The sequence below is a fragment of the Anastrepha obliqua genome, chromosome 1, assembly GCF_027943255.1.
Source record: "Anastrepha obliqua isolate idAnaObli1 chromosome 1, idAnaObli1_1.0, whole genome shotgun sequence".
Lineage (NCBI taxonomy): Eukaryota > Metazoa > Arthropoda > Insecta > Diptera > Tephritidae > Anastrepha > Anastrepha obliqua.
The window spans coordinates 21,404,540-21,418,640 of record NC_072892.1 but is presented as its reverse complement, the minus strand read 5'-3'; the positions used below and the strand labels follow the sequence as shown (position 1 = coordinate 21,418,640).

The 14,101-nt window shown below is 42.2% G+C and overlaps 3 protein-coding genes across 3 annotated transcripts in view; 1 reads left to right on the top strand and 2 right to left on the bottom strand.

Annotated features, from left to right (window-relative positions):
* Positions 1–1,891: 1,891 nt before the first annotated feature.
* LOC129246214 (NADH-ubiquinone oxidoreductase 49 kDa subunit) lies at positions 1,892–3,851 on the bottom strand. Its single transcript, XM_054884826.1, has 2 exons — positions 3,600–3,851; positions 1,892–3,539 (listed from the first exon to the last, which is right to left on the bottom strand). The coding sequence occupies exons 1-2, from the start codon at positions 3,790–3,792 to the stop codon at positions 2,170–2,172; spliced, it is 1,563 nt and encodes a 520-aa protein (XP_054740801.1). The 5' UTR covers positions 3,793–3,851; the 3' UTR covers positions 1,892–2,169.
* A 40-nt stretch (positions 3,852–3,891) lies between these two features.
* LOC129243392 (furin-like protease 1) overlaps positions 3,892–14,101 on the top strand; it is an 80,703-nt gene continuing 70,493 nt past the window's right edge. The window contains exons 1-5 of the mRNA XM_054880406.1: positions 3,892–3,906; positions 3,957–4,202; positions 4,267–4,395; positions 4,471–5,345; positions 5,481–5,654. Of these exons, the coding sequence (XP_054736381.1) occupies positions 3,892–3,906; positions 3,957–4,202; positions 4,267–4,395; positions 4,471–5,345; positions 5,481–5,654 (1,439 nt within the window). The remainder of the gene's footprint in view (positions 3,907–3,956; positions 4,203–4,266; positions 4,396–4,470; positions 5,346–5,480; positions 5,655–14,101) is intronic.
* Positions 10,260–11,934, bottom strand: LOC129246216 (uncharacterized). Its single transcript, XM_054884842.1, has one exon. The coding sequence runs from the start codon at positions 11,746–11,748 to the stop codon at positions 10,663–10,665; it is 1,086 nt and encodes a 361-aa protein (XP_054740817.1). The 5' UTR covers positions 11,749–11,934; the 3' UTR covers positions 10,260–10,662.

Here is a 14,101-nt window from a genome sequence, read left to right as displayed (position 1 = left end):
TTTTCATGCTTAAGCTTGCTGAAATGCTATTTTGAGTTGCTCTCTCAGTAACGCAACTTTCATGATTGCGCTTTTAAAATTGAAATGTTGTAAAGCGGTCACACCAGGCTTATTTAGCTTTGTTGTACATTTTTGGTAAAAAAAATATAAACGGATATCTAAATGCGCCGAAAAAATGAGCAAATTAAAAAAAATTGAGTGCATTACTCAGCGAAGAGTTATCCGGCATCTTTAGAACTGACTTGGAGGAGAGTAGAAATATTGCAAAGGCAAGTAAGAAATAGCAAATTTTTGCAAATTAGATGCACTACGATAATAAATGTGAAGCATTGAAAGATAATTAAAACTGAGTTATGCATTAATAACTACTCTAAAGCCTCCTATGCATGACCCAAGATTCATTTTATATAAGTTGGAAGGAGTACAACCCTTTTGTGATACGAATATATAAGAGAGATGTGAACAATTAATACAAGAGGAATAGAGAAAAGTTTGAATTAAAAGTTTAATGCAACTTTAGGATAAGAATTTAGAAAAATCATGTTTTTTTAATTTTTTTTTTTTGTATTTTTTTCGGTTTTTTTGAAGTGAAACTTCTTAGGCGTCGGTGGACGAGGGAAAATGGAGAGTAAACTTTGAAATGCCAACGTTTTGAGCATTTTCGTTCTGCGAGAGAGAAAACAGATATAACGTAGTGGAAAAGGATAGAGAGGGGTATACCTTATATATATCTTAGATACACTTTAGGCTATTTTTCCTGAGTTTTTGCTTTTGGTTGCTAATTTCTAGTGACAAATAACACTGCCTACTTTTTGGCGCTTGTTTGTTGGTGCAAACTTGTAGGAAATATATTTTTGCTGCCTACTTTTTGGCGTTATATTTTCTTGGTGCCTACTGTTTGGGGCGTTTTTTAGTCCCAGTGGCTAGTGCTTGTGCGTACTATAAAGTGCTATCCATTCCGGCGCCGGATTTATTGGTATTGCCTAACGGTAATTTGTGCCGTTGCTCCGGTCGTGAAATCGCTGCGTTTGCGCGGGTAGTAAACACTCGGAGTAGTGCGCGTTGTTGCCACGGCTTGTGTGCGGCGTTTACCTACACCGGTCGACCCTTCTCCGTTTTTTGTAAATTTTGTCTATTTGTATTCTCTGCAAATGTTGTGAATTTATTTAGATATATATTCTTTCTCTCTCTCTCTTTCTCTCTCTCTCTCTCTCAAATGTTGTCAACTTATTGAAATATACATATATTCTTTGTCTCTTTCTTTCTCTCTCGGGTCTCTCCCTCTTTCTTTGTCTGCCTTGAAAGTTTCACTTCTGTTATGTATACTACGCTACACGCATTTATTTTATTTATTTTTTTTTGTTTTTTTTTTGTTCTCTTTAGGTTTCTTCTTTTGCTTCAACCTATTCCTTGAGGGTTTTAGAAACCGTAATCTGTTGGCCCTTTAGTGAAAAAGATCGCTTCAAATGTTTAACTGTCGACTTTGCCTATGCGGCAAGAAAATTAAAATTAAATTATGTGTTACTAACTACAGTAAAGCCCTTTATGCATGGCCCAAGATCCATTTTGTATTACTTAAAAGGAGTGGACCCCCATTTGAGATATGAGTACATAAGAGAGAGGTGAAAAATGAATGGAAGAGGAAGAAAAAAAAATTGAATTAAAAGTTTAATGCAACTTTAGGATGAAAATTTAGAAAAAACATTTTTTTTAATTTTTTTTGTATTTTTTTTTTTGGTTTTTGTCTTTGTATTTTTGTGTTTTTTTTTTCTGTATTTGTTTTTTTTTTTTGTATTTTTTTATTTTTATTATTATTTTTTTTTTTATCATTTTTTTTTTTCTTTTTTGCCAAGGGGCGAAGCACACTTTTTCTGTTTCATGAAGAGTCGAGTCTTGGTGCGACATAGTCTTGAATCAAATTATTAAATGTTTTACCCACATCTTTCGAGTAGATAAGAGATCTTTGAATTTTGTAAATAATTTTATTTGTATGTAATCGTTCTGGTTAGGTTTATTATTATTGCATTTCTTGTGCCATTAATTTGAAATTCTCAGGTATCAATATTGCTGTTGCTTTGCTGCTATTTCAAGTTTATTTTCCCCCCTCGCAAGCTTTTTAGTTTTCCACCTCCAGTTCGGCAACACTTATTCCCTGCTCTTCACCTTCATTTAACGATCAATTTCGCCAAAGACTATATCTAGCGAACCAATAATGGCAACGGCATCGGCCAGCAAATGCTTGAAGGTCAATTTATTCATTAGAGCCAGATGTGGGTAACTGGCAGCACGAATTTTACAGCGATACGGCTTCGCTGTACCGTCCGACACCAAATACACACCAAATTCTCCCTTTGGCGATTCGACAGCTGTATAAGTCTGTCCCGGTGGCACTGCAAACCCTTGCGTGAAAAACTTGAAGTGATGTATCAACTCCTCCATGCCCTGCTTCATAACGATTCTCCGCGGCGGACATACCTTATAGTCGTCCGCTTTTATCTCGCCAGCCGGCATCTGATTAAGGCACTGATTGATAATAACGCAAGCTTCCCGCATCTCACGTATGCGGCACAAGTAACGGTCATAGGAGTCGCCATGAGTACCCACAGGTACTTCGAATTCAACCTCCGGGTATGCGTCGTATGGCTGCGTCTTGCGCAAATCCCACTTCACACCTGTAGCACGCAACACTGCACCCGAGCAGCCATAGTTCATGGCATCATGCGCTGAGATGCATCCAATGCCGATGTTACGCATGCGCCAAATGCGATTGTCTGTAATGAGATCTTCAAATTCGTCGATGCGATGTTTAAAGCGGCAAATGAAGTCAAACAGATCATCGCAGAAGCCAAGCGGCAAATCGAAGGCGACACCACCTGGCCGTATATAGGCGGAATGCAAACGTGCACCTGAGGCGCGCTCGCAAAACTCATACAATTTCTCGCGTTCCTCAAACATCCAGAATAATGGTGTGATGCCGCCGCAATCCAAGACGGCCGTGGAACAAGCGACTGTGTGATTGGTTAGCCGCATAATTTCTGAAAACATTGTGCGTATGTACTTCGCACGCTTCGGTACCTGCAACCCCAGTAACTTCTCGATAGCCAAACAATAGCAAAGTTCATTTGACATACAGGACACGTAGTCCAGACGATCGAAGTAGGGCAGATTTTGTATGTATGTTTTATGTTCGATAAGCTTCTCTGTGCCGCGATGTAGCAGCCCGATGTGTGGATCGGCGGACAGTACAGTCTCGTTGTCCAGCTGCAGAACCATGCGTAGGACGCCATGTGCAGCTGGATGGGCAGGTCCAAAGTTGATAAACTTTGTGCGAAAGGAACGATCTACAGGTATGGGGATTTGGCCTTTCCAATGGGCAAAACGTGGCGCTTGATCGCCTATGTAGCAGCCTTGAAATTGCTTCATAAACTCGGAATCCGGTGACCACTGCTTCGACTCCTTTTTGTGATATTTGGGCGACTGTTCGGCTTCCTTTTTGGCTTGCTCTTCGGCTTTTGCAGTACAAACTAAACGACGTGGTTCTAAAATCGAGTGGAAAGATGACAATCAGTCGTTCATTCTTCTGCGTATGCGACACTTACGCTTGTATTGCGAAAATAGAATAGCTACGGCCATCTTCACAAGATACGATTTGAATGCATCGCCAAAATTCGGTCGGATTAGCAGATTCTGCGTGATTGTGAACTTGGAGGAGTCCGTAACGCGCGATAGCGACTTAACATTGAGGAGTTTAAGTCGAATTTTTTCTAAGATACTATACCAAGCGCTCGACATTTTTATTTTTAATTTTCTAAAATTTTTCTAATTTTTCGTTTTTCTTCGCTGCCAATTTCTTTTTAAAATTTGATTGCCAAGTTTTTCAATATTAAAAAAATGCCTATCCTAAAAGCACTGGAGTACTTTTTCCTAATTATTTTCATATTTAATGCTATTTCCAGATTTTCGATGATCACTACCATTTTTCACATCACACAGTCTCCAAGCGTTCACTGACGCCCTCGGTGCCGCATCAGACGCGCTTGGATAATGACGAGCGGGTACATTGGGCCAAGCAACAGCAGGCCAAGTCACGTCGGAAACGTGACTATATACGCATGCGGCCGTCACGAACATCGTCGCGTGCGCTTTCACAGGTGGATACAGTTCCTTTAAACGACCCGAAATGGGCGCAAATGTGGTATCTGGTTAGTAATTTTCATAAGCAAAAATATTTCTTCACTATTTACTTACGCTTTGATTTTTAACTAGAACCGCGGCGGCGGCTTGGATATGAATGTGGTGCCTGCTTGGCAGGCGGGCATCACCGGCAAAGGTATTGTGGTGACAATACTCGACGATGGTCTAGAATCGGATCATCCCGATATCGAGCACAACTATGTAAGTCCTAAATCCCCATCAAATTCCGCATTCAATTAATAACTTAAATTTTAAATATTTAATTTAACTCATTAGGATCCCGACGCTTCCTATGATGTCAACAGCCACGACAATGATCCGATGCCACACTATGACATGACCGATTCGAATCGTCATGGTACGCGTTGCGCTGGTGAAGTGGCCGCCACCGCCAATAACTCAATCTGTGCAGTTGGTATTGCATTTGGCGCCAGTGTTGGCGGTGTCCGAATGTTGGATGGCGATGTGACGGACGCCGTCGAAGCGCGCTCCCTGTCGCTCAATCCGCAACACATCGACATCTATAGCGCGTCATGGGGGCCGGACGATGATGGTAAAACCGTCGATGGTCCTGGCGAATTGGCGCAACGCGCCTTTATCGAGGGTGTGACGAAAGGACGTCAAGGCAAGGGTAGCATTTTTATTTGGGCTTCGGGCAATGGCGGGCGGGAGTTTGACAACTGCAATTGTGACGGCTATACGAACTCCATTTGGACACTGTCAATATCTAGTGCCACCGAAGAGGGTCATGTACCCTGGTATTCGGAGAAATGCAGTTCCACATTGGCGACTACGTACAGTAGTGGCGGCCAGAGTGAGAAGCAGGTGGTGACGACAGACTTGCATCACTCGTGTACGGTCTCGCATACGGGTACCTCGGCGTCGGCGCCATTGGCAGCCGGTATAGCTGCGTTGGTGCTCGAATCGAATACGAATTTAACGTGGCGTGACTTGCAACACATTGTGGTGCGTACAGCGAAACCGGCAAATTTACGGGATCCAACATGGTCGAAGAATGGTATCGGCCGGCGTATTAGTCACTCATTTGGTTATGGTCTAATGGATGCGGCTGCTATGGTGAAAGTGGCGCGTAATTGGAAAACTGTGCCCGAGCAGCAGCGTTGCGAGATAAATGCGCCACATGTGGACAAGTAAGTAGTAAAAAAATTTAAGTTAAAGGTTTCCAAAAATAAATTATCCGAGCAACTAAACGAACGCTATTTTTAAAGTTTTGCATAAGCAGTAAATGGCATTGAATTATTTTGTTCCTATTCTTCTTCTTACAGAGTCATTCCACCCAGAAGTTATATCACATTACAGTTAACTGTGAAACACTGCTCATCCGTCAATTATCTGGAACATGTTCAGGCGAAAATCACATTAACATCACAACGTCGCGGTGACATTCAACTGAATCTGAAGTCACCGGCAGGCACCAAAGTTACTTTACTTACATCACGGTGAGTCCAAACCTTTTTTTCAATTGTTTTACCAATTTTCAGTCGCCCAATTCTAAAGCACTCCAACTCGATATTTCTAATTGGCGTCAATTAGAACGAAAGTGAAGACTAAAAAGCCTAATCGGTATCCACTTGGCCCTTTCAAAACATTGACGGCGAACAGAATTGCAACGGACAGCGGTTAACGGGTTGACGACTACATTTATAGAGTGCACTGACTGAGATGCCCACCTTTTCCATATGCTTTGCCCACAGAAAGTGGCCCGTCATCAGTCCAACCAGCTGTCTACAGTGACAGGAGGAACTACGACAGTCGATCGGACATGAAAGCTAACATCAGTTTTGTCCAACTGCAACCTCTCTCAGCCTGCCAAACTCGCTTGTGAATTAGAATACCCCGTTTGCTAACCGTGGCTTTGATGGCTGCAGAAGGGAGTGGCAGAACAGGCTCCGGGCAAAGGAAGTTGGCCTCAGAGCCTATTCTAACTAAAGAGTCACAGATCTCGTTACCCGCGATACCTACGTGTCCCGAGACCCATGCTAGCATCAGGAAATTATGTCTGCCGTCATTGTTTAACCTGGATTTACAATACTCAACTTCCTTGAAGGGGTTGAAGCGCTGTTTAAAGACGTGATCAGCGCAGTTTTGCTGTCGCTGCAGATACATATAGATTTGCACCTCCATCTGTTTTTCCACAACAAAGTTCATCACTTCTTGAACAGCATACACTTCCACTTGAAACACAGATGCGTGCATTCCAAGAGCCAAGTGTAGTTTTGTCCCACTTGATTCCACGTAGACACCATAGACGGAACCGTGCTCGATCCTGGAGCCATTCGTGAAAAAGCAGTGCGAGAACAGCGTTTGCGGGCTCATGTTCTGAGTTTGACCACAGATAAGCCACACTGTAACTCTTGTTAAATACGACTCTGGACGATATGAAGTCACGGGGCATGGCGAGGATGGTTGGATCGAAGTTCTTACCTACTCTGTTGTTCAATGCCGGTTATGAGCCGTACCAATTCCCATTGTGTTTCAGTCTGCAGATGGTGGTAGACTAACCAGAGCATCCAATCCCGGGCCTGAAGTAGTCGGAAAAGCTCCGGTTCAACAGATGGCCACAGTGCGTTCTAGTCTCGATAAGGTTCTCCTGACTCCCACGAGAGAGAGTCTACTCATCCAGACCACTGATGCATAGGCGATAATAGGTCTTATCATAGCCGTGTAGATCCATAGAAGAAAGACCCCACGTTTTCCCAAAAACACCCTTGCACTGCCAGAAGGCAGCTTCCTACAATTTAATTTTCTATCGATTTATGGACCTTTTAAAAAGGATTCACAAACAGGACTAAAAAAGGCTAGACCTATGTGCCCAACCGAAGGTTCTAAAAAAGGTGTTCAACAGAGAGTTAAGTCAATTCACTTTTGAAGATTCATAAACGACAGGCGCTCTAAAGCGTGCATTCAGGACCGAATACTTGTTACATATAAAATATACTTTGGCCATATGCAGCCACTTAAATCGAAGATACTTGCAAACTGAGTATATATATATATTATATATATAATTGGCGCGTACACCCTTTTTGGGTGTTTGGCCGAGCTCCTCCTCCTATTTGTGGTGTGCGTCTTGATGTTGTTCCACAAATGGAGGGACCTACAGTTTCAAGCCGACTCCGAACGGCAGATATTTTTATGAGGAGCTTTTTCATGGCAGAAATACACTCGGAGGTTTGCCATTGCCTGCCGAGGGGCGACCGCTATTAGAAAAATGTTTTTATTAATTTTGGTTTCACCGAGATTCGAACCAACGTTCTCTCTGTGAATTCCGAATGGTAATCACGCATCAACCCATTCGGCTAAGGCGGCCGCAAACTGAGTATATATAAAACAATAGTGGGACCCATTGCTACATGTGGCTCCGAGCTGTGGTACATGACAGCACCCGAAGAAGAATCACTCAGAGCCTTTGAGAGAAAGATACTCAGGATATGGTCTCAGGCTAAACGAAAGAAGTGATTACATATTACCAACTAACCAAGCGATATCGACTCGAATTTATACGTGGCGAGGACTTTGTCCAATTCATCAAAGCGCGTAAGGTACAGGGTCCGGCACTCGAAGTGTAATCAATACCATAAATATAGATTGGAAAATTACTTTTATTCAATTCAAAGTAAAAAATGTGTGAAAGTAATCAAAAATAAGAATCAACTTACATTTGCTCGATATGACGAACTTTTGCCTTGACTATGGCCTTGAGACGGTCCAGAAACGAATCGCAAGCAACCCGAATGTGATTTGCAGGTATTTTGGCCCACTCGCGGAGAATGGCTTTTTTCAGCTCCTCAAGACTGGTGACTCTTTTAGTTCGGGCCTTGCTCTCCAAAATGGCCCAAAAAGAATAATCCATCAAATTCGCGTCTGGTGAATTTGAGAGCCATTGTGTGGACATTATGAAGTTCAGAACGTTGTTTTTGAGCCATTCTTTGTTCACTCGACCTTTGTGAGACGGTGCCGAATCCTATTGAAACGTCCATGGTCTGCCACCGAAATGCTTGTCTGCCCACGGCTTCCAGAATACTTTCCCGATAGTATTTCGCATTTACCTTGACGCCAGGATCGATGAAAGCGATTGGAGAGTGTCCATCTGCGGTTACAGCGGCCCAAACCATTACCTGTGGCGAGTGGCCAATCGATAACTCAAATTCTCGTATGAACGGTCGGTGAAATAAGCCCTATCGTTTTGGGAGTTTACGAATTGCTCAATTTAAAAATTGTCTCGTCAGAAAACACAATGTTCGGAAATTGAACGCTTTCGGTCAAGCGAAGCAACTCCTCGCTCTCTCAAGTCTGACTTGTGGCTGCTTTGGTGTGAGATCATGCGCCTTTTGCATCTTGTAAAGGTTCACTTCTTTCGCCATTTAATTGGCCCTTCGTCGGGGATCTCGCTTAAGTCGTTTCTTCAAGTTTTGAACCATTTCTCGTGACGTTGCAGTCTTTTGATTACCACCTCCATGGCGTTACGCGATGCTACCAGTTTCATTGTAACGATTGGTGGACCGATAAACAAAGAACTCATTTACTTTAAGGTGCTGCAGCTCACGAACAATAGCTGGTTGTGATTTTCCACCCAAATATAATGCAATCACACTATTACGTTTGAAATCCATTACTGATTTTCTTTTTTCGCGTTTAGTATCGGCAAGATGCTTCCGCGCACTTGTAAACAATACTCTGGACTGGTACTTAGCCAACTAATAGACAGTTTATGTCCGTGCATCAGCTGCGCGAGCGTTCTGAAGTTGGTTACACTTCGAGGGCCGGACGCTGTAAATTGGATATATTCTTAAACTGGGAAACGTGCGTGCTCATGAGATAAAAATGTGGCACAAAGTGTAGGAAACTTATGGACTGCGTAGAAGAAGACCTACGAACGCTCGAAGTAGCCAACTGGAAATATCTAGCCAGAGACAGAGTGGCCTGGAGGAATATCATAGAGAGGCTAAAACCAACCCTGAGTTGTAACGCTTAATGAAAATTATAATAACGATGCTAAAGTTCGTGAAATAAATTGTATTTCAGTAACTATCAATAAAATACTTTCGGACAGCAAATCGGTTCTCAAAGTCTTGAATAGCTTCATATTCAAGTCAAAAGTCTTAAAATAGAGTGTAACAATGCACTCAACAAACTGGCCACTCAAAACCAAAAAAGGGGCAGAAGGGCTATTTATTGGACCAACCCCATTTTTCGGTTTTAACAAAAACAATATAAAACAGAAAATGGATCCACACTAAAATCAGGGAACACTGGAACAGCACAAGCGGCCTTAATCACTCCAAAAATTGTTTGAACTTCAATGCCAAGAGCAAAATTTGCTCTAACCCTAGACAAAAAGCGCCTCAGATTACTCTGTGGAGCACTTACAGGTCACTTTGCTTGTAATAAACACTTTAACACAATAGGATTATCTAGCACAAGATTATTCAGGTTCTGCTGTGATGAAGAGGAGTCTATAGAACACTTACTATAATCCCCAACTGCGAGGCACAGGAGACACAGAATCCTGGGTTCATACATACTAGAGGAGGAACACCTACAATTGCTCCCCCCTAAGGAGCTGGTTCGATTCCTCGGTATACTAAATAATTATAATTAAATAATTAGGGGTAGGCGGCCGCCGTAGCCGAATGGGTTGGTGCGTGATTACCATTCGGAATTCACAGAGAGGTCGTTGGTTCGAATCTCGGTGAAAGCAAATTTAATAAAAACATTTTTCTAATAGCGGTGGCCCCTCGGCAGGCAATGGCAAACCTCCGAGTGTATTTCTGCCATGAAAAAGCTCCTCATAAAAATATCTGCCGTTCGGAGTCGGCTTGAAACTGTAGGTCCCTCCATTTGTGGAACAACATCAACACGCACACCACAAATAGGAGGAGGAGCTCGGCCAAACACCTAACAGAAGTGTACGCGCCAATTATTTATTTTTTTTTTTAAATAATTAGGGGTGCACAATAGATCAATCTGGTCGCAGTGCATGAAGGCCTTAAGCCTTACCCGTACAACCATTACCATTACCATTACCAACTATCAGTAGGGCGTTTGTTTTCCAAGTAAAAATATATTTCAAATGTATATAAAAAGTTACACACATACATATATAGAATATTGCGAATAATTGCCAAAACAGCATCCATCTTGAAACGCAGAGTCGACAATCTAAAGATAGCACAAAAGTAACAAAAAACATACAAAAAATATTCCAAAAGAATTGTATAAAAGCAGAACTGCCATGCCAAAAGCTGCATGCAAACATACATACATACATACATGCATTAAACCATTCGTACATAGTGCATACCTACATGTGCACACACATATGTACCAAAGAAATGTGTATGTATGTATAAATGAGAATTTCAAAATACAAAAGTTCATTGCAATCGCATTGCCGCCGGCGGCTAAGGCGAGCACAATTCGATTCCATCGTCGAACAAAAAAGCCTTAAAAGTACACTCGAAACACATTGCTGGAATTCAATTTGCGACTGCACATGGGACACTTGCCCTGGCAGTTGACACACTTCATTATACAATGCCTACAAAATATATGTCCGCACTGAGTGGCCATCGGCCGATGCAACAAATACGAATCCAAACAAATTGAACATTGAAAATTTATATTATCTCCATCCTTACGGTTGCTGTTGTTGCAGACGCTTTTGCTGTTGCTGACGTGGTGATGCCGATGTTTTTTATTGTTGTAATTTCTATAGTAATTGCTATTGTATTGCCGTTGCCGCGCTGTCGTCGTAGCAGCTGAATTGCCGTAGCGCTCACTGGCAACTGCATTGGCGGAGGATGCTGCCGCGCTCGCATTTACAATATCGCTGCGCAACTGACGCGCCACACACTCAGCACAGCTACAAAATTGTGAGGCGTTCAATTGTTGTCCATCAGTTGGGTTAGCGCCGCCATTTGTAATTACACTTCCGCCGCCAGCTTCACCATTTGCACTCGCTCGCCTGCGTAACGCACTGGAATTTCTATTTGCACGGTTTTCATGTGCATTGTTTGCACTGCCATTTGCACCCTGCATCGCCGCCTGTATCGCTTGCCTTGCTGCGCCGCTAGGCCGTTGGTATGGCGTGTTTCCTTGTAGGCGGAAATGGCGTCGCTGCCCTTGGCGTTGTTGTTGCTCTCGCACGCTGTTCAGTAAATTTTGCGCCAAATTGAGCAAATTAGTAATTTTTTCGGTTACAGGCGGCGGTCTCCTTGTGGGTGGGCCAGAGATTGTGGCAGCCGCTGTGGGCATCGCTGATGGCGCAGCGTTTGATGCTGCGGCAGTTAATGCCCCAGCTGTTGCCGTTGTGGTTGTTAATGCGAGGAGTAAAGCTGCCTCAGGCTCTCCATCATTTTGCTGTTGATAAAATTTGTCGGCAGCTGCGCTGTTTACTCCTTGATTACCTCTATCGCTGCTTCTTCTTCGCTCATCTGTATTGTATGCTGGGTAACTGTAATTTTGCAGCTGCAGCTGAAGCTGCTTCTGCTGTTGCTGAATCTCTTGATGCTGATAGCATTCGGAAGACATTATGAATTTTAACTTTTCGAATTTATTATTTTTCTATAGATTTGGTTTTCAATTGGTTTGGTTTCTCTTATCTAGGCAATGGTTTGGATTTGTTCACATGATTTCAATCAAATAAATTCACATTATTTTCAATGATTAATTTTCCTATGTGATTTTGTTATACGAGTATCGACAGGTCTTGAGTGAAAATCGATATGTCGATGGTTTTCGGGAAAAGCGACACAACTCAAAATTAACTCAAATTCGGAGTTTTGCCGTTAAAAGCAAAAATCAACTACAGAGTTTATATATTTTTATCTGGAAAAGCGTCATAAGCGAATCTTGAAGCAATTCTGAGAGATGGCGTTAGTGTCGTTTTGTCAGGTGATCGAATTGGCGCGTGAATTATTTAGAAAACTGACCCACCTCAGTATTTTGTATTTTTGAATTATGTCACTTTTCTCGAAAACTATCAATGTGTTCTAAAAAATTTGAGCTAAGAGGTAGCACACAAATGAGGATTCAATCATGGAGGTAGCATAAAAATGTGTCTGGGCACCTTGATCAAAAAGTTCCCGGAATACATTCCGAATATACGAGGTAAAGCTCAAAATAAACAAGACTGATCTTAAATAGAAATGACAGGAACTTTGTTCTGATAACTTCGAGTTTATTTATTCAAAATACTCCCCTCTGGCCTCGATACACTATTTTGCGTGATCTAAAAGCTTTCAGAAAGAGTGTTTCAAGTCATTGACCGGAATATCCTTCAGGATGCCGGTAAAACCCTTTTGGATGGTCTCAACGGACGCAAAACGTATTCCTTTCATGGACAAATGCAGTCTTCCGAATAGGTAGAAGTCACAGGCAGCCATATCAGGCGAATGCGGTGAGTGATTGATGGTTAAAATGCGATTTCTAGTCAAAAAATCAGTCACATGAGTGGATAGATGAGTTGGTGCATTATCATGCAATAAGCGTCAGCTTCCTCCTTCGCGATATTCAGGGCGAATTCGTCGAATACGATGCAACAAACACTTCAAAACGCCAAGATAGAGAATTGCATTGACGGTTTGGCCCGTTGGCACGAACTCCTTGCGGCCAATTCCTTTGGAATCGTAAAAACAAATGAGTATCGACTTGACTTCTCCAAACGCGATTTTTTGGGCGGTGGCTCGTCTGAGATCTTCCATTCGTCATTTTGACGCTTAGTTTCAAGTTCATGTTAGAAAATCCCCTTTTCATCACCAGTTACAATGTTGTAAAGGAAGTTCTCGTCTTCTCTCCCCTCTTTAATGAAGTCTTTCGAATGTTAAATTCTGAGCAATTTTTGGTCCTCAGTTAACTTGTGTGGAGTGAAACGTGCACGGGCCTTTCGTAAGCCCAAATGATCAGTTAAAATGCAATAAATTTGTGTTTTTTATGTATGCAACTCCAATTTCATGAATTTCGACGGTGATTTCGGTTCCTTTTTGATAAATTTACGAACAATTTCGACGGAGTTTTCGGTGATTACTGATTTTGGGCGGCCCGTACGTTCATTGTCATTTATGTATGTCAGTATGTCCTCACAACCATCTATGGTACTCATGAACTCTGGCACGAGATAGACAATTTTCGCCATAAACTTTTTTCATCAACTCAAATATTTCGGCAAACGTTTTACCAATTTTACAACAAAATTTGATATTAGCTCTCTCTTCGAAACTCATTTTTGTGCCGATGACACAAACATACTGAGACTTTAGGCGCAATAATTTCGCTTCCAATGAACCGAATGTCACCAAGCTTTCATTGGAAGTCAGCTAGGGATGTAACTTCCAATGCACCAACTCATTAAAAATATGGTGCCATCAAAAACATTTTTATGACGCCAGTCTTGTTTATTTTTGACTTCACCTTATATATTCCCGGAATAAATTCAAAACACCATACGTATGTCAGAATGCTTACAGTTTGATCAGCAGCAGTTTGGCTATAGAAACTCCCTACAGTCTACGACGAGTGTGTTTAAAGCGCCCGCACACTGCAGACTTTATCGATTGACTATTCGGTCTCTCTTGAAGCACATGAAGAGATATGAAGATGCGCACCATACACCAGTTTAATCGCTACACCAATTTAGTTGCCAATCCCCCCGGCCAAACTGCTCAACAGTCTCCTTCTCTGAATGGTCTCCACAGCTTCTGCAAGGGGATTAAACGATAAACGTAGCTTTACTGCATGAGTACCGGATGTCCAATGACCAGTAAACACAGCTACGACTTTCGAAAATGAATGGCCAGAACTTTCTTCGTCCTGCGTTTATTGTACTCGGCGACAAGGGTTTTCGAAATAGCTCCATATCTTCTGTTCTGCAATTCCCCTTTAACAA

Coding starts and splice junctions, on each gene's coding strand:
- LOC129246216 (XM_054884842.1), bottom strand. CDS start 11,748: ATGTCTTCCGAATGCTATCAGCATCAAGAGATTCAGCAACAGCAGAAG.
- LOC129246214 (XM_054884826.1), bottom strand. CDS start 3,792: ATGTCGAGCGCTTGGTATAGTATCTTAGAAAAAATTCGACTTAAACTC. Junction 3,540..3,599: donor TCTATTTTCGCAATACAAGC/GTAAGTGTCGCA, acceptor ACTCGATTTTAG/AACCACGTCGTTTAGTTTGT.